Raw genomic sequence first — 25,140 nt, 5'->3', positions numbered from 1 at the left:
ATTTTGAGTTTGTCAGTTTGGAGCGATCCCACAATGTCTCCCTCTTCCCCTCTCCTCACTCACTGAGCCACAGTCAGTGGTGTGGGCGGGGCCTCGTGATCGACAGGCACTGACCTGCCCACTTTGCATAATTTCTAAATATTTAGCTTTATGCTTTACACTTGGCGACTGATTTACCATTTAGATTTAGAATCAACATTTAGATTTGACATTTACATTTATATTTCATGTGTACACATTTTAAACAATAATATAGATCATGGTGTTTTACATGAATTTCTGCCTCTAATGAAAGTTTTTACATTCGGCACCCCATACCTTAACTTCATAATCCAACTAAATTCTTTCAAACAAATCTTTAGATTTGAATGCAACTCTAACACATTGATACTAGCAGCAGCAGCAGCAGCAGCTCTCCAACACAGCAGGGTCACACAAGCTCCAAAATCATGGATGAAAATGCTTTTTTTATTATCATTTTCATAATTATTATTATTCTCAAACACATGCTACTTGTACTTTTTACTCTGATAAAGTTTGTCATTGATACTCTCGGCCTGTTGACAGTAAGTAAACACACACACACGCACACACCAAGTTTGAAACAGTCAGAGCAAAAAATAACTAAAAACAAAAAGAGTGAAAAACATTGGAACAGAGAAAGAAACAGGTGCAAAAAACAGATGATGTAACATAAAACAAGGTAAAGAAAATAAAAGACATTGTAATGTAGACCCATCTTAGCAGTTGTTGAGGGTTGTGTGTAGCGATTAGTCATTTTTTGGCGAAATATTTCGTTACTGACCCTTGATCTACACACACACACTTTTCATAATATCATTAATTAAAACCCATTAATCAATCATCCCACTAATGTTGTTCCAGTTGTTACCATAGAGACAAGTTAATAAAAAAAAAAGGGCCGGTGATCTGTTTTTAAAGTGCTGAAATCAAATAAACGGTTTCAAAGTGAAACTGGGTAACATTTGACAGAAAATATAAGACAGCATTATTATTAATTATTCAGAAATTACTTGACCTACTTTAGCGTATTGGAAAACTAACAATTGGCCTTTATTAATGTTATTTAACCATTGATCATTTTCATTCTCCTCATTATCCCAAATGTCTGTTTACAGAAAGGTATAAAATAAGCTTTATTAAATACTATTTTTTAAAAGAAATCGGACAATCTTCATCTGGCATCAGTTTTGAAACAATATCTTTTCTAAAAACACACTAAATCAAATTAGGGATAGTTTGTGATAAATGGGTAAATGCCTTTTCAAATGCTAGTCTCACCTCAAGATAAAATCCATTTTATTATCAGAAAAAAGACACAAATGACAGACATAGCGTCCAATAAAAAAAAAAAAAATCTGAGTGATAACGATCACTAACCTAACAGCAAATGAGTAAAAGTGAAAGAAACAAAGGTTTAAATAATAGCGGACGATGAAGTGGAATAGAAAACAATAAATGCCATAAAAGAAAAAGTGAACTAAATTGGCACGTGGCTGAAGTCTGCAGTTCATGAAAGTCACAAAGTTATTGTGAGAGCAATCTTTGTGTCAGAAGGCATTGGTGTACTCCTGTGGAGTAGATATGGCGTCTAATAAAGCAGTGTGTGAGTTTTACACAGTAATACAGAAGTAACAGCAGACAGTGAGAGGCATGAGTGGAGGAAGACTCCAGACCAAAGCTGTAATCATCTTTCTCTCTGTGGCAGAACATTCCTGCTACTATTACCATGACATAAGCCTTTTTTTGTTTTAAAAAGCCCACGTTTCCTTCATTTTTTTTTACCTCCTCGCTCTGTAAGGATGAACTGTTCCTTTAAGGACAGGCAGAAAGTCCTTCCTGTTCAGACAGAGTCTTTACTCTTCTCTCTGTGTAAGGTGCTTTGAAAGCAGACGTTTGTTTTCAGTTCAGAGATGTTCGATCACAAAATGATTGATCAATCTGCAGGAGGCGTTACTGCTCAGTGGGACACATGGTGCGGTCTTCACAGCAGAAATAGTGAACCACCACGCCGTTAGGATAGCGAGCAAACGCACTGGAAGAGAGAGAGAAGGCGAGAGAGCTTCATTATTTATTGTATTGGTTAATTTAACAGAGACAGTACACATTAAAGGGCGGCACACTGTAACTTTTGGCCACTAGGGGCGCTAGACCTGTAACTTTCACACCAAGCGCCCCTTGTGGCCATAAGCGCCGCAGCACTGTCGCAGAAATCAACAGTCAGTCAGTCGGGCCAGCCTCCCTTGTCTTTTCATCATGTATGCAGACAGTAGTTGACCTGTAGCTTTGGGATAAGGATTGGCTCTAAGGGCTGGGTCGGTCGGGCTGGGGTGCAAAGCAGGGCTGTGCCTCGGCCATGACCAGAAGTCGAACAGGTGGAAAAATAGTAGAAAAAGCCAAACCCCCAGTTTCCACTGGATGCGGCTCCGCTGCGTTACGTCACCGGAACTGATAGGTTTCCACTTTAGTCTATGTGTTAATTTCCACTGGGTCCACTGCGGTGCGTGTCTGCTCCTTCCCAGATGCAGTAGTACGGTGCACTCTGGCAGATATACGCAGGGCTTCTATTTCTGGCGGACACCGGAGCACGACGCATCAATCAGCACAGAGCAAATGAAGCTAAACAGGAAATTAAGCACATACTCCGCAATAAAATATCGGGTTACTTTTCAAAATAAAACACTTCAGATTATATTTCAAGTAAATACATCACCAAAACATCATAATGCGTAAAAACAAACTCACATCCACTATATTGATTCCTCTCATACTGTAACTCACTGTAAACTGCAGCAACTTTGATTTAGTTCATGTTTTACTGATGCAGTTTTATCTCTTCTCTGTTGGCTGTTGCTAAAAAATGTGTCTATGACAAATCCAGAGTCCAACCTTCTTGTTCTCCTTCATTAGGAACACTGACCTGTTTATTGTTGCATTTAGAACACATACATTTAACCGCATTCTCACGCGATTATATAAATATCATGAGAACTGCTCTGTCTCGTGACGTCACAGTCGTTCAACCGGAGCGCGCGGCACTCAAAACGCAACCGATGTGGATTACAGGACGGCGGATAGTGGTGAAATACCGGATCGGTGCCGTGGCGCAGCGGAGACGTATCCAGTGGAAACCCCGGGTCAGCCCAATAAGTATATCCGAGCCTTTGGTCACGTGAGCTCGTTCATTTGACACTCATGGACTTATTCATTTTGATTCTGAACCCTGTCATCTTGTATAATGTGGACTAGCGACATGGCGTGCTCGCAGGATGTAGCAGCTAGCACTGTCTGAGTGTCCGTGCTAGCCACTACATGTTTAGCATTGAGGTGTTAGCTGCTACATGTTTAGCATTGAGGTGGCAGCTGTTACATGCTTAGCATTGAGGTGTTAGCTGCTACATATTTAGTATTGAAGTGTTAGCTGCTACATATTTAGCATTGAGGTGCTAGCTGCTACATGTTTGGCACTGAGGTGGTAGCTGCTACATGTTTAGCACTGAGGTGGTAGCTGCTACATGTTTAGCACTGAGGTGGTAGCTGCTACATGTTTAGCATTGAGGTGGTAGCTGTTACATGTTTAGCATTGAGGTGGTAGCTGTTACGTGTTTAGCATTGAAGTGGTAGCTGTTACGTGTTTAGCATTGAAGTGGTAGCTGTTACATGTTTAGCATTGAAGTGGTAGCTGTTACATGTTTAGCATTGAGGTGGTAGCTGCTACATGTTTAGCTTTGAGGTGGTAGCTACTACATGCTTAGCATTGAGGTGGTAGCTGTTACATGTTTAGCATTGAAGTGGTAGCTGTTACATGTTTAGCATTGAGGTGGTAGCTGTTACATGTTTAGCATTGAAGTGGTAGCTGTTACATGTTTAGCATTGAAGTGGTAGCTGTTACATGTTTAGCATTGAGGTGGTAGCTGTTACGTGTTTAGCATTGAAGTGGTAGCTGTTACATGTTTAGCATTGAGGTGGTAGCTGGGCTTTTGCTTTCCATCCAGTGTTTTTATGAGACAAAAGTAACGCCAACGATGCTGAGAGGCTCAGCAATGGTATCCCTTCATCTTGCATTGTAGTCTGTGCATCAGTATTATGAAATGAGAAAGTTTTGTGCTGTTTGGAGTGCAAAAAAAAAATAGCGATTAACGGTGTTATTTTCATTTTTTTTGCTTCATTTTTCCTGTAATTCATCATTGCTTCAACATCTATGGCTTAAAAGTAATATAAAATTAGGTGTTACCTGTTCCCTATTTTCTTCTTGCAGACTCTGCAGGTTTTCTCTTCTGTGATGACACATTTGACCTGCTGGTGGAAGATTCTCTCCTCCTGCACCTGCAGAGACAACATGATCATCCCTGTTAGCAAAGCAAAGGATGGTGACACAGTGTAATAATAATAATAAATAATAATAATAAACCATGAAGACAGACGTAAAGCTTACAAATCCTAGTGATTTTTTTATATTAGTTGTGGAACAACACAAGGAACCACTGAAGTGTTATTTTTTCTTTATTAACTATATAACAATATAAATAGTTTTTTGGTTTTCAGGGTTGATGTGCACCAACAACTTAATATATTTGTTTGTTGCGAGCAGGGACAAAAAAGAAAAAACAAAAAGAACTTAAATTCTTTGTGTACAAAGAAACCCCAACAGAGAAAATAAGTAACAATATGAGATCCAAGTACACTGCTCCAAAAGGAGTGGGAAGAAGAAAGACAATACCAAAATATTATTACACAAACCAGCTAAATGAAAGTACAGTACTTCTATATCCAAGTGTTGTTTTAAAGCTGCCTACAGAAGACATTTTTAATTTTTTTTTTAACATACCGACCCTTTCCAAAAAATTTGAATATCATGGAAAAGTTGTTTAATTTCCATAATTCCACTCAAAAAGTTAAACTTTCATAGATTATAGATTCAGGGCCCACAATTTAAGTGATTTCAAGTATTTATTTGTTTATTTTTAGATCATTTGGGCTTCCAGCTCATAAAACCCACGAAAACAGGAATTCAAAAAATTAGAATACTGTGAAGAAATCACCATTTACTTCTCAGTTTTTGCAGAGAAAAGAGCAGAAGAACTGGACTGTTGGCCAGTGGTCCATGGTCCTCTTTTCTGATGAAAGTTAAGTGTGCCTTTCATTCGGGAATCAAGGTCCAAGGGTTTGGAGGAAGACGGGTGAGGAACAGAACCCAAGCTGCTTGAGGTTCAATGAGAAATACCCAGTCAGTCATGATTTGGGGTGCAAAGTTCTGTTCTGGACTCCATAACATATCCCACAATCCAATGTGCCAAAACTTTTCAAATAAATCAATAAAGAGCATTTTTACAGCAGAAATAAAAACAAACTTTTGAGCAGCAATTTCAACCTTTTACATGTCTTTTTTGAGCAAATAATCTTTGATTTATTGATCTACGAGATCTATACGATGTCTTTATCTACATGATCGTCTCCAGTAGCTTTAGCTAATCCAAATGATAGCCGTTATTACAAGACTTATTCTTCTGAGTTTAAAAAACACTCAGAACACAGTTACTTTATTTCTGCCTCAGTGATTAAGGGCAATACTTTAGCTAAACTACTTTATATTTGCATCTACTTGTGGTGCAGTTGATAAGTCATTGTGTAATTAAATGTTGTGGTACTCACTCGGAGGAACTCGGCCTGCAGGAGACTCTTCAGGACCTGGTTGCAGCGTTTCCTCTGAGCCTTCTCCTCCAGGACGCTCTCCAGAAACACTCGGATCTCTCTGATCTGAGTGTTTGCTGGGAGCAGATTGATGGCCTGAAAAAACAGTAGCTTGTTAGAAAAAACATCAACGCTGAAGAAGAAAAGAAAAATAAGAATTAGCATCTAATTACAGTATCAATGTAATCAGACACAGTCTGTCTAAAAGCTGTAGAAAAAACTAAGCAGATACAGACCACTACTGCTTCAACTAGAACACAGTGCTGGGTTACAATGAAGCACCTTCAGGAAAAAGATGTTAACGCATTCAAACTGTTAGTTCTACATGGAAAATATGATAATTAATAGCAATTACTTTAAATATAGAACAGTAATTGCAGTAAAAGCACTGTGTGTTTGAGAGAGAGGTCTGTGGGTCATTCTTTTAAAGGTTTACGATCGGTTTTAACCATAATGCTGTCTTTGTACTGAATGAACAATCTTCTTTTGTACAAGAAAAAAGATATTTTTAGTCAAAGGGGGGAAAAAAATCTCTATCTGCTGTGCACAATCAGCACCAAAGAAGAAGAAAAAGAACATCTCTGAAAGCATCGGGAGAGGGGAATGTTTCTAGGTCACAATCTTTTTGAAGTGCTTTGAATGATGTTCTGTCTCAGTGTCAGAAAGCAGACGTGCTTATTGCTGACCGTCAATCAGAGCGCGTCCAGCAACATTTGGTCCTTTGGCACAGACTCAGGATTCTTATTTAATGTACTGCACTCCGTCTCCTAGTGCTGCATACCTTGGTGGTGTTGAGCTTGCTGTGGTGCAGCTCTAAGACCTGCAGTGCAGCTTGGAGGTTGGCCTGAGGCTCCAGCATCTCCATCTTAATGGGTCCCAGGCAGTCAACGTCCGGTGGGGAAAGGTACATCCGCAACAGGGAAAGGTAAACCTGAGAAACAGGACATGCAGCTGTTAATACAGACAATACACACTTTAATCATCTGATCTACCTAAGTGATAAATGCCATACAATGTATCCAGATACTAAACAAAACCATATATATCGCGATATTAATAATTACAAATTTCACCTTTACAAGCACAAAATAGTATGAAATACAATTAATTTCATTTTTTTTAAACTTACAAAAACAAGTAAATGGTAATTAACTGTAATTCAAGTACAAATATAAAAAACAAGTGGTAAGTATCAAACTGTCAAATCACATTTTTCAAAAAAGTAACTTTTGCTTCTACAACAGATTCTGAAGTTCTTAGATAAATGGATATGGTTACTTTTTTTTTTTTTAAGTACTCAGTTTATTTTAAGAAAATAAAGTACAATCAAGCAAAAATGCATTGAGAAGTGAAGTAGTTTAACAAGGTCTGAGTGTTTACATGCTATGAATATGTCAGCACAATTAAATTGTTTTTTTTCATTAAAAAAACCATGAATTCAAAAATTGATCGACATGTTTGGATTGATACGATAATTGCACAATGAAATATCACGATATATACACCCTTAGATATCTGTCCCTGTATGATCTAAACTTAAATTTATTTTATTGTGTGACAATTTTCTTTATGGAATTTTGGAAAATGTTTTGAAATAATTTGAGGCAAAATTGCATGACTTTGGAAAAATTAAAAGTTTCAACAATTTGCAATTAAAAAAGGACTGCCATCATGTGATACAAGCATGAGAAAAATGTGTTTCATTGAATTTATGTATTTTGAGGGACTTTGATTAACACAATGATTCATGTTTTTCAGTTCATTTTTCTTTCATTTTGGATGCTATTAAGGGCTGGATTTGGCCTCAGGGCCTTAAGTTTGACACGTGATGTAGAACAATACAATAATAACTTTAAATGGGGGAAACCCACACACTCTGTTCTGCTGCACAGCGAAATTGGTGTTATGTAGAATTTTTCTTTGTTGTCACAAAACATTATCTACCAAACAGAATGTTCCTTATTTATATGCCAAGCTGTGCTTATTCTATATACTGTTTAATACTTACATCTTTTTCTCCTTCAATTGAACTGTTGTAGTGCCTGTCACAGTATCTATGTTGAGAGCAAACAAAGTCAATTGTTAGTTGTGATGTGTACAAACCATGATAAGAGACATTAGATTTACAGTGGTAGTTGCTTTCAGAGGCATTTTAAAAAAAGTTAAAGTGGAGACTGACTTCAGTTTTAAAAACACTGTATTTGCAGGACTCACTCTTCAGCCATGCGAGTGTCCTTCAGAATGTGCACGTAGATGAAGAGCGCCTGCTCGTGTTTCCCCATTCGACCAAGAAGAAGCGCACGTTCCTCAAGGAGGCCTTAGACGTTAAAAAAACAAGGTCAGAGGTCAGAGTCACACGCCACAGCTTGATTAACTCAAGTTTTAGTCAAACTCTACCTTAAAAAAACAACAAATTGGAAAAGACGGGAAGATGTTCTAGAAATAACTAGTATTTAAAATATTTTACTTCTGATGAATTTGTCTATAATTAAATGTTATTTATACTAAAAGAGTATTTAAGTGACATTTTTACAGCTTCTTCAGGAAGAACTAAAGATGGTATCGTCCTACCATCAAAAGGAAAGTCGCTGATGAGTCTGGCAGGTTCATAGCAGGAGGAAACTTTGAGGAAAGACAAAAGTTTGTTCCTGAACTCTCCCAGGTCACCCATTTCCTGTCCAGCAGGAACAGCTGGAACTCCTACAACAAAAGAGACCAAATCATCAATAATAATCATAATAATAATAATGCATCAATTTTATGTAGCGCTTTTTTGGGGACTCAAAGCTGCTTTAAAGAATCTATGGAGTAAACACCAGGGGCCTGATGTATAAAGAGTTGCTTGGAAACAAATAAACGCCTAAATCCAGAAAAGGGCATATTATGATATACAGATGTATACGAATCAGCGGGAATCAAAAAGGATATTTAAGTGTAATTTGTTTTTTTTTTTTTGGTTTGAAATAGGCTTCCAATCAATGTTCGACACTGTTCCACCTTTAAAGCTTTTAGTAAAGAGGTGAAAAAATAGTTAAAAACAAATCAGTCATGTACTCATCTATAGAAAAAGTTGCTTCGGTTGGTTGTAAATAATGTATATTATGTACATGTCTGTGTGTATACAATGTCCATGTCTGTATCTTGTATTGTCATTGTCTTAAATGTATGAGGACTACAGATGGAAAGTAGCTCATGGCACTGTCCTCTGCAAATAAACACAATGTTTTAATTCAGACATTGATAAATAAGAGGAAAGGCCATCCCTGTTTGTCTCTGATGAAAACCGCTGTCATTATGACAGCATCATCACTGAGTGCCACCAAAAACATCAATAGCTGTGAAAATGTGCGTACACCAAATTCCACACACATTTCAGTTTTAAAACTTCAGGATTTTGCTGTGGAGAAGGGTGAACACTCGTTTTGTGCATTCACACACACTGGAGACGAAGCCCATGATGATCTATTAGCAGAGGTGACCTGCTGATGCACTGAGACTGAAGTTAAAAGATTTTGTTTTTTATCAGTACCTTTTAAAAACACTCCAAGCTATTAATCCTCAGATCCCCGAGAATGTTACTTTTGGCCAACAAGTCCATTTGGATTCATTCATCTTCATGGTAAATCATGAAACAGGCTGTATTTGTGGAGCACACCATCCACACTCTGAACGTGGAAAATAAGTAAAGCCATATGCCGTGATGTCATCACTTAAAGTTCTCAGATAAATGAAGAGAAAAGAGTAAACCTAATCTGCTTGTCTTTTTTGAGATGGTGGTGATGCTAGTTATGTGACTGATGTTGAGGCTCCAGAGATTAACAGCGACACTGTCAGAGGAGCTAATTAGTTTGATCAATAACATCTCTAACCTGTAGATAACAAAGGTACACAGCAGCTGATTACCATTCAACACCACACATGACAAAGTCGACTACAATTTGAGTTCAAAAGAAGATTACAAAACTGAAAAAAAAAAAAGATGATTTTTTCAAGACGTTTTTGTTTAAGTTGAAGTTTCAATCAAACAAAATAGGAGCTTGGGTGTCAACATTTCTTCTAAAAAAAAAATGAATGACTTTTTATTGTTTACGAGTAGAACGAATCATATGTGAGGCTTCATCCAACCTGAAGAAGGATCTATGTCTCACCTTCTGGTAATGAGTTGAGGTATTGCTTCATGAGGCCTTGGACCCTGCCCAGGTAGAGCTGGATTAGCACATTGTGAAACTCAGGGCCTTTCTCCTCCCACACATAGATGATGTGCTCCAAATAAGGTATGGCCAGCTCCTCAAAGCCCTCCTTCAGGAACTGCAGCACTTTTTCTCTGGGCTGAGTCTCCACCTCCGTCAGGTCCTCAGTAAAGATCTAGGAAAGCAGAAAAGTCACAGAGCGGCAGAAAGATGTTTTATAAAGGGGGAAAGTGGTGAAATGAAAGCCCTTTTCATGATGACTGGAACAATACAAGGCTGTTGGCATGTGGCTGATTGTTTTTGATGCGATTTTATATAAAAACCTGTGATCTAAAAACCATAACCATGGCATTGGTATGACCATACTGTCCTGTAATATATTATATTTCACTGTTTTGACTGCAACTTAGAAGTTAATTATTTACCTTTAATTTATTTCCATCAAAAAAACAAACAAAAAAAAGACAATAGAAATAATCAAAGATAGGAGCCGGTCCCTGGATCGTGTCATAAAAAGAGTAGTTCAGGAGTTTTCTCGCCATATTTTTTGTTGTTAGGTATTAATGATATGATTCGGTAAAACACATGAAATCCTCCAAGATACCCCTAATCTTAACAACATACAAAAGAAGATAAATTAAGTTGATGCACTTTGGAAATGAAAGAATGTGTATGAGACGTTGTTTTTAGGTGTGTACCCACCTTGAGACCATCCTCAGGACAAATCTTCAGCACCCATGGAGAGAACTCAAAGATCATACCCAGATTCTCCACTCCTGAGTAAAATAATGGCAGAAAAGCATTCACATTTAATCTCACTAAAAGCACAAGCGCAAAATGGTGCAACACTTCATCAATGTGTCAATACAAAGAAAAAAAAGAAGAATCAGTGTAGAACAATCTGAGCTAGCTTGACATCTGATGAACTTTGCTCTGAAAGAACTAAAAATATATAAAAAGACATCAATAATTTAAAAAAGTTGTCTATAACTCATGATTCTGGCTGCAAACTTGTCCTTTCATTGTGCCGTTCTTTCTTTCTCACTCCTTAAAGTTAGAAATCATCACTTTGACACTCTAGTAGGTTGAGGAGAAGGAAAGATAAAAAAAAAACTGAGAACAAGGGGTCACATTCAAAGGCAGCAGACATGAAAACGAGAGGTTTTTCTTCTTCCCACCAAGCATTCAAACGACTCCTACTGTATATTTCCACCCAACATCTTTAATATATAATATTAAGCCTTTGGTTCAGTCTTGACCAGGATCCGTAACATTAACCTAAAGTGTAGTTTTTGAATTGCACTAAAAAGCTGGACAATTGTTGTGTAAACAAACACAGCTGAGATAATTCTGAAAAATTACAGCTGCGTAAACCAAGCATTTGTAATCATTACCTGAATGATCATAAAATTATTCAAGAGAATAAATAAAACAATCAACTGAACAGGCAGTGATTTAATTATATGGCTCATAATTATTATAAACAGAGTGAGAATTTAGAATAATGATCAATCTGAACATTAATACAAGAGAAAAACAAGGGTGTTTTTCTGTCATTAGGTGTATTTTTGTTGATCTATTGTTTGATTTTGTTGTTGTTTTGTGTGGTTTTGTTGTCATGTTGTATATTTTCTGTAACTTGTGTGTTTTTGTTGATGTTTTATCTATTTTTGGAGTAATTTTATGTATTTTGGTTGTCATTTTGTATAATTTTCCTTCCTTTTGAATATTTTGTTGTCCTTTTGTGTATTGTTCTGTAAATGACAGTAGTTTCAGAGTCATTTTGTGTTCCCTTTGGGGGCCCGCACAAAATTATATCGAGGCTAAACTGACAGAACAGAGAAACTGGGCTTTCTAGTCAGAAAGCCTCGACTTAAAACAGCTTTTTGTTGGCAGTTGGTTCTCACCTAGTCTTTGGAGGTACTGCACGGTTCTTTCATGGCCCTTCAGGGGAGAGTTGGCCTTAGTGGACTGGTCAAGCAGCACTTGTAAAGCTGTGAACAACATGAACAGAGAGTGGGTGAGAGAGGTGAGATGCAGGTGAACAATAATGTTTTTTGTTTCAGAGATCAGAGAAATAAATACTATTTTTAAAAAGCAACCACTGGACAAAGTATAAACGCAGTGTGAGCTGGGAACAGCTGCTTTAAATTGGCACAAGCAGCATGTCATCACAAACTACATTTTGCAGCAGGCCAATTGAACTTGGCTGCACTCCGAGTGAACGCAGCCGGGTCTGGTGCAGAATACTAATGAAAACCTCATGATTGAGCGCATTTATGATGATAAGTTGACTGCTGAAAAACTGAAAGACACATTCACATCTTAAGAAACATTACATGAGCTGAATGACTTGTTCAGTCTTAAATAAAATTAAATTAAAAACCCACAAATGAAAGTTAATCTGATTCTACACAGAATTTTAAGGAAACAATGGAAAGTGATTTTTCACTTTGTCATTTGTTGAAAGTTTGCACGATGCTGTCTACACAGTAAGTAGGGGTGGGCATTGCCATGAATCTGATGATACGACACACAATTTGCATGTCAGCATACAATATTTCCTGATACTAAACAATACGATATTGACCTTCACAAGTACAAACTGGTATAAAATACAAATTATTTCATTTTTTTAAACTTGCCAGAATAAGTAAATGGTAACTAACTATCAAAACTGTGGTATGTTTATCAAAATGTCAAGTTACATTTAATTTAAAAAAAGTTATCATCTTGCTTTTACAACAGATTCTGATTTTTCTTTTTTTTTTTTAAAGTAACCACATACATCTATCAACGTAAGTTTTATGAAAATATTGTAAAGTGCAATCAACTTCCAAGCTAAAATGCATTAAGTTTTCGGCATGTACAAAAAAAAAAAAAAGAATAACAAACCTTCTGTGAATGCAACCATGTCGGAAATAAACTGAATAAATAAATAAATAAATAAAACAAGTAGTGATGTAGTTTAACAAGGTCTGAGGTGCTTCACTGACACCTAGTGACTGGGCGTTTACATGCTGTGCAGATCTGAACGCAATTAAATGGTTTTTACGTTTAAAAAAAACATGATTAAAAAAAATTGATTTGGACATTTTTTTTGGATCAATACAATAACCGTGCAGTGAAATATTGCGTTATATCACCAAATCAATTTTTTTCTTACACCCTTAACATTTTGTAAATATTATTAATTAATTCAACAATATATCACATGTTCAGAAATATGAAAGAGCTTGATTCAAAATACAATCATGCATGTGTTGAATGTTGATCATCATTAGATTTTTCTGCTTAATGCACTCTTTTAGCAACAACATGGTCATTTAATTGTGTTATGGCATTTAGATAAGGACAAGCTCCACATTGTAATTGTTGAAATATGAGACGGAACATTTTCTCCAGAGGTCTGGCTTTCTCTTATAGAAAATAAAAACTTGAGCCAGGCAAACAGCCAAAAAAGTAACACAAGCCAGCTAGTGAATAGACGAGTACACCATAGTTCTACTGTGAGGATAGTGAAATTAGCATCAGAATGTAGAACAACTGTGATTAAATTAAAACAAGATGATGAAACTGGAAGGATGGAGAAAAAAGAAGATGGCAACAACAGCAGAAGAGTAAATTACCTTCAGTTTATGGGAAAAAAATATAAACACATACGGTAATTTAATTTATTGAAGATCAAAACTAGTTTAGAACTCTGTATTTATCCATTGTTGTCTTTACATTTAAAAGAACAATAAACTATATTTAGAATGTTTACACTGACGTTACAAATTCATACAAAATCAAGTAGATTGTAGAGCTAACAAAGACTCACCTTTCTTGTGCAGCCCCTTCTTTTCATAGAGAATTATGAGCTCACTATATTTGTGAGCCTTTTTCAGAATATACTCGCTCTCTTCAATGTGGCAGTGGTTGTTCTCTAAACGCAGCAGGGGAGAAACCAGAGCCACGTTCGTCTGTAAGAAGTGAGGAGAAAAATATAAGAGCAAAGACCCTTTTTTTAACTGTGGATTACTGAGATCACTGTTGGTTCACATTGTATATAAAGCATGTAATATCATTATTACTCACTTCAGCTTGTTCCAGTGTTTTTATGGAACAATCTATTCTAAGCTCTACAGTTTTTATATTGTGATCTGGTGCTGATCAAATCAGACAGCATGGTTTAAAAAAGGAGAATAAATAAATAAAAATAGACTGATTATGCAGGGTTGTAAAAAATCATAGACTTACATGCAAGTAACATTTCAGTAGCGTGGTATCAATGATCTGTAGCAGTTTTTTGCGGCTTTTGATAGTGGGCGTGCCTTCCATGAGTGGAGACGTGGTCGAAGGATTCCAAGTCGTTTCAGATGTTTCAACCAGGTGGCTGCGTTCTGTGGGACATTAAAAGACGCCTTTAACGACCGAGTACTGTTTTAAACTTTTCACTGGTAACGCATGCTACACGTACCTGGGTTGAGGTATCAATTAGAGCGAGTGTGAGCCTTTCCAGCTCTGCCCCAGACAGAGTGGGTGGAGCGTTGGGGTACTGGAGCTGTTTGCGGTAGTCTGAGGGCAGCAGGTCTGGGTACAGTCCAATTACATGTGTGGGATCTGTCAGACACAGGAGAGAATAAAAAAAAGCTTTAACACTGGATCTGATGTATTTTCTCACCATAGCATAAAGCAGTGCTTCTCAAAGTGTGTGGTGTGCCCCCCTGGTGGGGAATGGAGACATGACAGAAGGGGTGCGACAAACCGAAGGAAATCTTCCAAATAATGGGAATCTTCATTGATAATAAAGATCATTAACACTAAACAAAATGCTTACACACATAAAATATTAATAATGAGAAACCTAAAAATGTAGCAGAAATTAAAGGAGCATACATTATTAGAATGCATTAGATTTACGACTGGCAACAAAAAATGCAACGTGGAACTAAAGTCCAAAAAAAATTTTTTAAGTCGACATGTGAAGTGGATTGGAACAATAATCAAACTTTGATTAGCTGAGAAATATGAATACAATACAAACATGAAAACTATCTTTGTCCCGGATTCACAGAGTTGATGTTTTTTAAGCTTTTTGGCACAGATTGCTAACAATGTTTGGTTATTTCCTGCATTTTTAACAACTGCACTTTAATATTTTAATGCAGGTAGTTAGTTTATTTTAGTTCTTGATTTATTATGATGTTACTTGTTTCCTGTTCGTTCCAATAAATTTGAAAATGTGTTACTTGTCAGGATTTATTTGGGGGAAATGGGAGTAGGTGAAAGTTCACCTTCTTTCCAAAGTGGGAAATACCCAAAAAAGTTTGAGAACCATTGGCATAAACAGTAAGGATGTCCCGATCCGATATTAATTAGGAGTAAGAGATGAAGATCTTTGAGGTCTTTAAGAGATAAAGAAAGGTCTCACCTGTGATGAGTTTGCCAAACACCTGCATGGAGTCATCAAATCTCTTCTGGCAGAACAGGTTAAAGGCATAAAGGTTTTGAATGTGATGAATCTGCTGCTTCTTCTCCCCATCAGAGTCATCCTTCATCTACTGACAAACAAACAAACAAAAAATATCCTCATGCAACAACACGATTTCCAACATCTTTAATAGACTATTTCTTATCTGGCTTCTGTTTGAGCCAAAGCTCAAACAGAAGCCAGATAAGAACGTATTAATGAGATTTATGAGTGAATTGCGTGCTTGTGCTGCTCACCGCGAGCTGCAGTGCCAGCTCAAACTGCTTGTCCTTAAGAAGCTGCCCAATTTGGCTAGCTATGGACACCGGCACCAGGCGCCACACAAAGTGGTTACTGGAAACATACACAATGTTTGGCCTGTGAGGGATAAAAGAAATGAGTGAGTTTATTTATAATGGAACAGTGTCCGACGTTATCAGCATAATTACTGTGAGAAAGGTGCAATGGAAGCAGAACTAATGCATCATGCCTTTTACAAGAATGGACTTTAAAGTTACTGAACAATATAAATGCAAGAGCAGACATATATATTTTTACATTTTGCATAATGTAGATAAGTTAAATCCTAACAACAGAGGCATAACAATTGAAAATAAATCAAACTGGAAATGATGTTCTGCATTAGAGGTCATTTGTTGAAAAAAATAAAAATAATGCTGTCTGGACATAAGTATGAACAATGCATTTTAAATGGTAAACTGATGGTGTTCTATTGTGCCTCACCCTGCAGAGGTGATGAAGCGAGGTCTCTGCAGCTCCACGCTCTGCACCAGCAGCCGTGGCTCAAAGGTTCGAATCTCCACATAACGAGGAAGAACTGCTATGATGTAGGGAGGCTGGTGCTCTGCACACACAGATACATAAAAAAGCATTAGCATTATAAATAATGAAGATTTGAGCAGAACCACAGCTGTCTGAGATAAAATTCATTGTATTTAAAAAAAACAAAACAAAAAACAGCCCTGTGGATATAATGTGCTATGTTGTTTTTTTCACATTGGACTTACGTGTGTGTAAGAACATTTCATATAATGCATCATGTGATGAATTTGATGAGACCCTAGAAAGAATAGATTTCAGAAGCTAATGGTGATCTTAATAAAACTAAATGAAATTAACAAATGTTCGCATTGTTTTACGACACAGTTGAACAAAAAGCAGGTAAAGATTAGTTTTACTTACATTTTTCACTGCCCAACTGTCACATAATGTTAAACAAACAGAAGTAGTAGCCTCTGGCTTTAGATTTATCAATAATGCTTTTTTACAAAGCGAGGTGATTACTTTTTTTTTTTTAGTTTGTTTTGTTTTTTAATTTAATTTAAAACATTTTGTTTTAAATTTTTTTAAGCTATGACGGGGTCTGCAACCTGCGGCTCTGGAGCCTCATGAGGTTCTTAAATTTTTTTTAAAGCTATATGGAGCCATTGCAAAAAAGTCAAATAATGAACTGTTATTTCTTACAGATGGTATTGATAAATAATGTCATTAACTTCAAATAAAATGATGGCAAAAACAATTTGTTGTTACTCTAAAAATAAATCACAATGTGCAACAAGTCTGCTACCTTCCTACTTTACCTCCTGCAACCACTACAGACCATCTACTTTCCTTGCACCTGTGGCTAATCTTAAATTTTAAATCTCCGGTAAGATAATTAAACTAACAAAAAAAAATTCTGGTAGAAAATAGAGATTGTATTTGTGTGAGGAAAGATTTATTTAACTGCTAACATGTCGGCTTAATGTGCATGCTTGATATGTTGCAAGAAATTAGCACGTGTTGACCGACATGATTGCGTGTTCTCAAATTCAAATTATATTTTGTATCCCTTCAAATCTATTAATTCATAAAATTATTTAATATTATTTTAACTTTATAGAATTTAATACACTGAATTGTCTTCATTGAGAATGTATTTTTTGGCTTTAATCCAGGCGAGATGAGGCAAAATGGCTCTTTTGAGAGTAAAGGTTGCAGACCCTCGCTAGGTGAAATATATGATGATCAAAATTGCACTTTTACATTTTAAACTATGTTTTACGATTCTTAAGCAAAACAAAGCTTCACTCTTTACAGTTTGTTTCTATTGTGCCAAGCTGTTCACAAGATATTAGTTTCTCTTTCTACTTCAAAACTCTCATCACTCTCGTCATTGCAAGCATGCATGGTAATGTTTAGACCGTCAAGTTAAAACAAAGAGCTTCCACAATGTAACAGTTTGTGGATTTGTTTGGGATTTTATGTTTATGGAGCGTGGAACCAAATACCAACTAAAACTGAGTTATGCACGAGTCTATTTATCTCGGTGTCAGACTGTTCATATTGGATATCAAAAGATATACAGTATACACTTGCACAAACAGTGGGTTGAATTAGGAATAAATAAATGTTTTATAAAGAGCTGCAGATACACAGGTTACTTATAAGGTGACAAATAAAAGGACAATTTATTCATGAAGAGAAAATGTGAAAAAATGTTATATGAGCAGCTGTGCATTGTCCTCACCCATGGCTATAGGGATATCTGTCCAATTCAGTGCACACTTCTGGGTGCAAACGCCTTCTTCATTGAGCACCACCGTCAAATCATCCTGCCCCACTGCCACTTTCCCATCAGCCAGTGGGGCAACCAGAGGCTCCAGCTGCTTTCCAGTGGGAAAGAGCTCCTTAATGGAGCCGCGGCCGTCCATCTAGCATACGGGAGATTGTGCAAATGAGTCATGAGCCCCAGAACCTATTATTAACATTTCTGTAAAGTCCTTTAGCGAGGCCTCCATCTCAATAATAAAAATCCGGTAATAGTAACTCTATATATAAAACAAAAGGTGAATTAAACAGACACAAAGACAAGTGAGGTAAAACAGAAAAAAGTAAAAGAAAACTGGTTAAAGAAATTCTTCTTCTTCTTCTTCAAAAAAGTCTCATTATATGAAAGTTCATGTTTTAAACTACCAACAGGATGCGAAAATGGGTCCCTACTTTAGATTTAAAATGGTTCATTTTGTGTTTGAAAATGCTGGGTTTTGAGAGTTTGTATGTGGTCATACATAGAAGTAGTAATACAAAAGTTTTTATTGGTTAATGCCAAAGTCAGAGTTAAAACTGCAAAGAATCCTCACTGACTGGGGCAAAATAAAGTAAAGGAAATTGATAAAACCTTGTGGAGGTAAACTATGCCTATGTTTTGCTGTTGTGGCCGTACCAGCCTGTCATTGCCTGATCTTGTTAGATCTCAGAAGTTAAGCAGGTCTGGGCCTGGTTAGTAATTGGATGGGATACCACTGGGAATTCCAGGTGCCACAGTGGGGGACAGTCACTCCAGTGGTATCTGTCATTGAGTCCTTGGGCAAGACACTTCACCCACATTGCCTAGTATGAATGTAGTGTGGTCAGAGGAGCCCACTAAGTGTGGTAGTTCTGTAAAGTGCTTTGAGTGTCTATGATAAAGCAGCTATATAAAATCCAATGCATTATTATTATTACATCCACTTACCCGAATGAGATAATAATCTCTTTTGAAACCGACACAGATGGAGTTTTCACACCAAGCCATAGACTTTGGAATATCTGGAGCTGCAAAATCCCCCTGTCACACATTTAAAAACAACATTGAGAGGGCTCGGCTTGTCATCCTTTCACGATGTGGCAGTCATTCGCATCTGTGTCTTTACCTGCAGCTCATGGAACTCTCGGTCCTTCCAATAGTACAGCTGGAGCTTCTTCTTCACAGCAACACACATTCTCAGCCTCTCCTCCCCTGAACTCATGCGCTGCAGACAGCAAAGGCCAAAAAGACAATTTAAGACTCAAAGTGCAGCACAAAAATACAAAGACAACATGCATGAATATGTTAAATGTCACTAACTATTCTGGCTGATCAGTTTCTCAGACAGACACACAAACAAACTGAGAAGAACATCACGACCCTTTTACTGTTATGTTTACACTATTTTTATTTGTTTGTTTTATTGTTTGTTTGTAAACCGATTTTTTTAAAAATGTAACCAAAGATAGACCTTAAGCCTGGGAAGATTCAATTAAATGTTGGAAGGGATATGAATCAATATACTGTTTAAGATCAGAACTGAACATTTCACCACCCCCCAAAAAAGAAAAAAAAAGCTACTAAATCGCTAATAATAGGAATATAAATGTGTTCCAAGCCTTTAAAGTGTGAATGATCATAAACCATGATCACGATCACTGATCCAGATAACTGCCAATATCTGGCTAAGAGGAGATTTGACTCTTGGTTCAGGTTTGTGCTTTCTGAGTCTTGTTTTACTCTTGTTTTGATTCTATTTATGGGAGAAAAAAAAACAATATAACAATACAACCTAGCTTGTTATTTCTGATCAACTTAAATTTCTGGCAAATGAACTTCAAAACTGAAGAAGAAAAACCATATCATGTGACCTTCACTGCATGTATTCACTATAGATTAGGTGACTGATAATCTTGAAGGAATAAAAACCTCAAAAAGAACATATTTAAAAATGCATTGATTATGGGTGGGGCTCCTGGAGAAGTTAAGACACTCCCAGTCTATACTATAGAATCTCCAAAGACCAATCTATGCTATGCTAACTATCAACTCAATACTCGCTATAGCTCTCTATTTACAATTCTCTCAATCCAACCTACTCATCCACATAGTACAGAGTCCACAGGTGCTAGTTTTTTTTTGGGGCGTAAGAAGCGACTAAAATGTCATGAAACACCATTCTCAGCCAATAGCAAAATAATAGCGGGGTTTCACACCACAGAGGGCACTCACTCTTACATTTTTACAACAAACTACACCAAAATCAATCAACAACACTACTTCATACCTAATTACATTTGTTTTCAGAAGAAAAAAAATGGTTTCGGGGTTTAGTTACTCTTTAATCCTTAATAAAACTTACTTTTGCATACCATTAGGGTTCTGAGCTTTGGTAGCTTCCATTTATACTCTGGATTATTGGGCTACAAAAAGTCAGTAAGCAAAGCAATAAAACAGTTTGGCTTTACGACAAAGCCTTCAGATCAGTTCCCAGAAAAAACTAGCAGTGAAACCAAGTGGCACAAATATCCAGTTTTTGTAAACAATCAATAGCAGTGTTTAAAGTTTGATAAGAAACCTCCATAGGGCAGTAACTGACCTGTAGGTCACATGCAAACAGTGTGGCTCCTTTGGCTTTAGATACCACAGTGATCTGCTGGAAGGTCAGGAGGTCATGCACGTGAATGTTGTTCTCTACAAAAGACAATCAAACATGAGTGAGTAAACAGCAGGTTGGAGGGAATAATTCATTTAAGGCATGCAGATATATTTTTCACAAAGTGTTAAATATTGAAAATGACAAAGCCAGTTCAACATTAAAAAATCAACAAGACAGTTGAAATATGGAAAATTTTGCCTAATAATACAGTTTAACTCAGAAGCCATACATTACATATATTATGAAGTTTACAGAATTAAACTTACCAAGAAGACTGACAAGGATTTTGTAGTGTGACACAACATAAAGCTGTGGGAATTAAGCAAAACACAATTACTGGACAGTCATTTAAGTCAAGGCAGAATGAGGCAAATATTTATGTGAAAAATAATTCAAAATAAAAGCTGTGTTCAAAATCACATACTACTCATACTAATTCTGAGGGCACAATTATTATGTAGTGTGTTCACATTAGATAGTATGGAAAGACTGAGTAAGTGAGAAATACACAAATGTATACTATATGGGGACATTTTTTAAGTATGCAAGGTGGGCACACTAGTCATACTCAACCGCCCCATGATGCATTGCGAGCGGAACGTAAAATGGTCCTGGGACCGGCATCAAGCTAAAGGTCAAAGATCCTCTTTTCAAAACAAAAGCATATCTTCTTGTCTTCCAGTAGTTTTTAACTCTTTTGTAAATAGGGCTCTTGTTTTGAAGTTAACTGGAAACTTTGTTGGTAGCACAATGGAGGGTCTCTGAAAATCTACAAAATGTCAGAGTGAAATGTGTATACGCAAGTTGTTTTTTTTTTTTCAGAGTATCACAGTGCATATATACATACAAACATTTGTATTCATTGCTGTACATCTTGGTTGCAAAGCAATCATAACAATATTGATCCATTTTTAATACAGCAAGATCTCAATACTCCTTTTTTTTTCCAAGACAGGGATGTATAAAACCAAAAAGGGTAAAACTAATAACAATAAAATTAGGATACAAATACAGTATACAAAGTTCTACACTTTTCTAGGGATACATTGTGATACTTTTAAGGTGTTTCCCTTTGGATGCTACAGGCAGGCTCACTGTTTCTTACCCCAATGATGGAGACCAACTACAGTATGTTTTTTGTCCGTCAGTTCTATTCTCAGTATTTCTCATCTTGTCCATAAAGAAGATCCAGTTTGTCCTAATCTTTGTAAATTTGTCCATTTGTACATTAAGTGAATAAGTAATTATTTCCATTTGATGTATTTCGTTCACTGTGTCTATCCATTCACTGATTGTGGGGGGTTCAGGGTTTGATGTTTTTCTTTGCTGCTGTAACCATTAATCTAAATAATTGTTTATTCAGATTTCCCAGGATGCAATCATCTCTTCCCAAGAAAAAAGTTTTAAAATGTTTGGGCAGCTTTGTGTTAAATATTTCTTCCATTATCTTATGTAAATCACCCCAAAATTTCCTCAGCCCTGAACACTCCCAGAACATGTGGCATTGCTTCTTGATCCCCTGAACAACGCCAGCATTTCACAGTTTTCCCTGTATGGTGTGTTTTTAACGTGAATGTGATAAAAAATCTCAAACATTTCCATGCAAACTCCCGCCACATATGTGAGTTAGTGCTTGTACATGTTGATTCACAATAACTCTACCATTCTTCTGTTATTTCACACACTCCTTTTTCCCATTTAGCCTTTACGTACTCAGTTGTGTTTTTTTTTTTTTAATTGAAAACTTTTACACAGCCAAGAAACAATACCTTTATTAAAGTCACATGTATGGGCCCGCAGCACCTCATTGAGTATTGGATCCTCCAGGTCTAAAAGATTTTAGTTTTACATTTTCCAAAGTAAATACGTACCTATAGATAACTGTAAAAATCTTGTTGTTCCAGGGAAAACTCTTAAGGATCTGAAAGTCCTTTAATTGTCCTTTGTGTAAACGCAAGTTTTATGGATCAAATGACCACATGTTGATATTCTACTTGGTCACTTTCTCACTTAAAATGATTTCAGAACTTCCAAAGGTGTAGAAACAATACAGATATTTAGCCTCAGTGCGCTTCAGGTTTTTGTCGTAAGTTCCAAATACATATTGGGGAACTTGGAAGTATACTTCAGTGAGAACTGTTATCATCCTAACAAGTAGACAGAGTATATACTCAATGAGTTTGTAGTGTATAGTAGGGAGTGTGCAATCTGGAACGCAGCCATAGTGAGAGCCATGTTTTTAAGATTTTAGTACACTCTCCAAAAATAATGTGTTCCTTGAGCCTTTCTTTCAGTATTCTAGTTTCCTCCCACAGTACAAAGGCTGATGAAATCATACAGCATCAGTGTAGTATAACACATGGGTTTAAGACAAGTTTAAAAATCACCTGCTGAATTTTCTTTGAAAAGTTCTTATTGGATTTTTCCAGCGTCACCTCAAACCTGTTGGAGCCTGCGTGGAGAACATGTTGAGCAATAATTACTTAGAGTCACAGTTAAAGCATAGCTTTAAAACAAAACAGCAGCTGCTCTCACGTGCCACTTGCTTCCTCATACCTGCATCTTTCTTAATTTGGTAGAGAAGGAGGTGCCCTGGCTTTGTTCCAACAAGCAGCCAGTCCTCTGCAGGAAGAAAGACACAGTCACACACCAGAGTGAACAAGATACAAGGACAGGTTTAGAAAACATCTAAAGATTCTCTTGTTTATGTCTTGCGCTCAACTTTGCTGAGGTTAGACTGTGACACCTCCATTTTCAGACTCAGTCACTCTAAAAACTTCACGAGTTTGTTATTGAAAGAGATCAGCACTATGTGGCATAAAAAGCAGCATCATTACAAGGTAAATCAGAGGTTTCCGACCTTTTTTGGGACTCGTGGCCTCATTTTGATATCAAATGTCCTTCAACCACAGTGACATTTCTCTTGTCTATAAATTGGTTTTTGATCATGTTAATAGTGTGTTACAAATACAAAGTAGCCAGGATTAGTGAACAAATGAACAATTTATATTTGAAAAAGTTCAAATATATAATACAGTTATTTGCTATTAATTATGAGTGATGTGTTAATTTGAAAACTAATTGTAATTTGAAAAATTCAAAAAAATAATCTTAAGCAGCTTTTTTCCTTGACAATTACTAGATATTTCAGGCAACCACATTTTAATTCCAGGAAACATGGGGTCCCGACCCCAAGGCTGAAAAACCCTGTTGTATTTCTATTATTATTATAAAAAAAATAAATGAATAAATACATATTTGAAAAAAGAAATAAGCTGTTGTAAATGGTTTATCATTGCATTACGTTTTCACAATTGTGCAGCTTTTGCCCAATAAATCAATTTATGCAAAAACCTCAAACTCTAAAGGTTAATGAGTTTATCTGTGAGAGATTTGACAATGTGACAAAAATCACAGTTTAAAAAACACACATTTATTACAATTGATGCAATCACATATTCAATGCAACATGCATTATGGGTACAAATACGACAATATTTAGTGCATGAATAAGTGTCACCCAGGTATCAAATTGACTTTAGTTTGATCTCTGGTGGGTCACATTAGTATACAATCCTAGTGTAATAACTGTTTTAGGACCAACATGGTTTATAATGTACTTGACAGACAGGAAGAGAAAGACCCCTAAACCTATAAGACAATAACTCACCCCAAGCCGCCAGACAGTCAATCTGCAGAGGGAGCTTCTCTAGGATAGGCACTGGTTCATACGCGTCGTGCATCTTGAATCACTGGTTCTCCACCTGGTCTCTGTCAAACCAGGTTGTCCTACTGAGTGAGGTGTGCGTCAGGCTGCCTCACCTTCATGTGCCTCCATAAGTCCGCTCAGCACTTTGTTCGTGCTTCCTACTGGTGTGGTAAACAACATAAAAAATCTACAGTCATGTAGTTCAGCTTGCTAGCCAACTAGCTAGCTAGCGCTCCTATCAAAACAAGAGCTGGTCGTTAGCACGCACCACTTCAAAACATTCTCCTCTCTCAAGCAACATCCGCTAAAATGTCTTCAAAGTAGCCAGTTGTTTTTTAAATAACGCGTAACACGTCAATAGTTGATAAAACACGTCTGGTGAGAGACTGTGAGAAGGCTACAGGACTTAGTTTGCGTTAGCATTGAGGTTAGCTTCCAGTTACTTCCTCAATTGTGTTGACAGGTCAGCTGCGTCAGACACGTGACTGAGGAGCACGCACTCACGAGGAACGCATTATTAAAGGTACAGTGAATACGTCATATGTTAAAGGGGCGTGCAAATTTTAAAAACAAAACAAACAAAAAAAATCCTATTTAGATGTGTTTTTTTCCAGGTGTTTCACATTTACTATCCCTCTCTCACACATGGACTGTGCTTTCAGTCCTTCATTAAATAATAATTAATAATAGTTAGAATAATTATCAATCTCATTAATGCTGCTCACTGCGTGTTTTTTTTTCTTCTGATCTGTCTTTCCACAAGTGAAAGTGTACATAGTGTTTATTGTTTATGTCTAGTGATAAAAATGTAATATATTTGTATTACAATATAACTGTTTTTTAACT

At 36.7% G+C, this 25,140-nt stretch overlaps 1 protein-coding gene and 1 pseudogene across 1 annotated transcript; one reads left to right on the top strand and one right to left on the bottom strand.

Moving 5' to 3' along the window:
• Window positions 1-447: 447 nt before the first annotated feature.
• Window positions 448-24,772, bottom strand: vps39 (VPS39 subunit of HOPS complex). The gene is given in 24 exon segments (XM_028438722.1): window positions 448-2,056; window positions 4,256-4,347; window positions 5,674-5,808; window positions 6,494-6,643; window positions 7,721-7,766; window positions 7,927-8,029; window positions 8,284-8,412; window positions 9,861-10,077; window positions 10,605-10,678; window positions 11,810-11,896; window positions 13,726-13,867; window positions 14,145-14,287; window positions 14,361-14,507; window positions 15,319-15,448; window positions 15,615-15,735; window positions 16,102-16,222; window positions 17,888-18,071; window positions 18,875-18,967; window positions 19,053-19,151; window positions 20,526-20,620; window positions 20,852-20,894; window positions 22,973-23,037; window positions 23,142-23,207; window positions 24,256-24,772. Coding segments are annotated over 24 exon segments (2,637 nt in total). The 5' UTR covers window positions 24,329-24,772; the 3' UTR covers window positions 448-1,974.
• LOC114457048 (uncharacterized) lies at window positions 18,570-18,687 on the top strand (annotated as a pseudogene).
• Window positions 24,773-25,140: the final 368 nt, after the last annotated feature.

This window comes from Gouania willdenowi, chromosome 22 (genome assembly GCF_900634775.1).
Source record: "Gouania willdenowi chromosome 22, fGouWil2.1, whole genome shotgun sequence".
Lineage (NCBI taxonomy): Eukaryota > Metazoa > Chordata > Actinopteri > Blenniiformes > Gobiesocidae > Gouania > Gouania willdenowi.
Note: the sequence above shows the minus strand (reverse complement) of the source record. Positions and strands in the feature narration are given on the sequence as shown.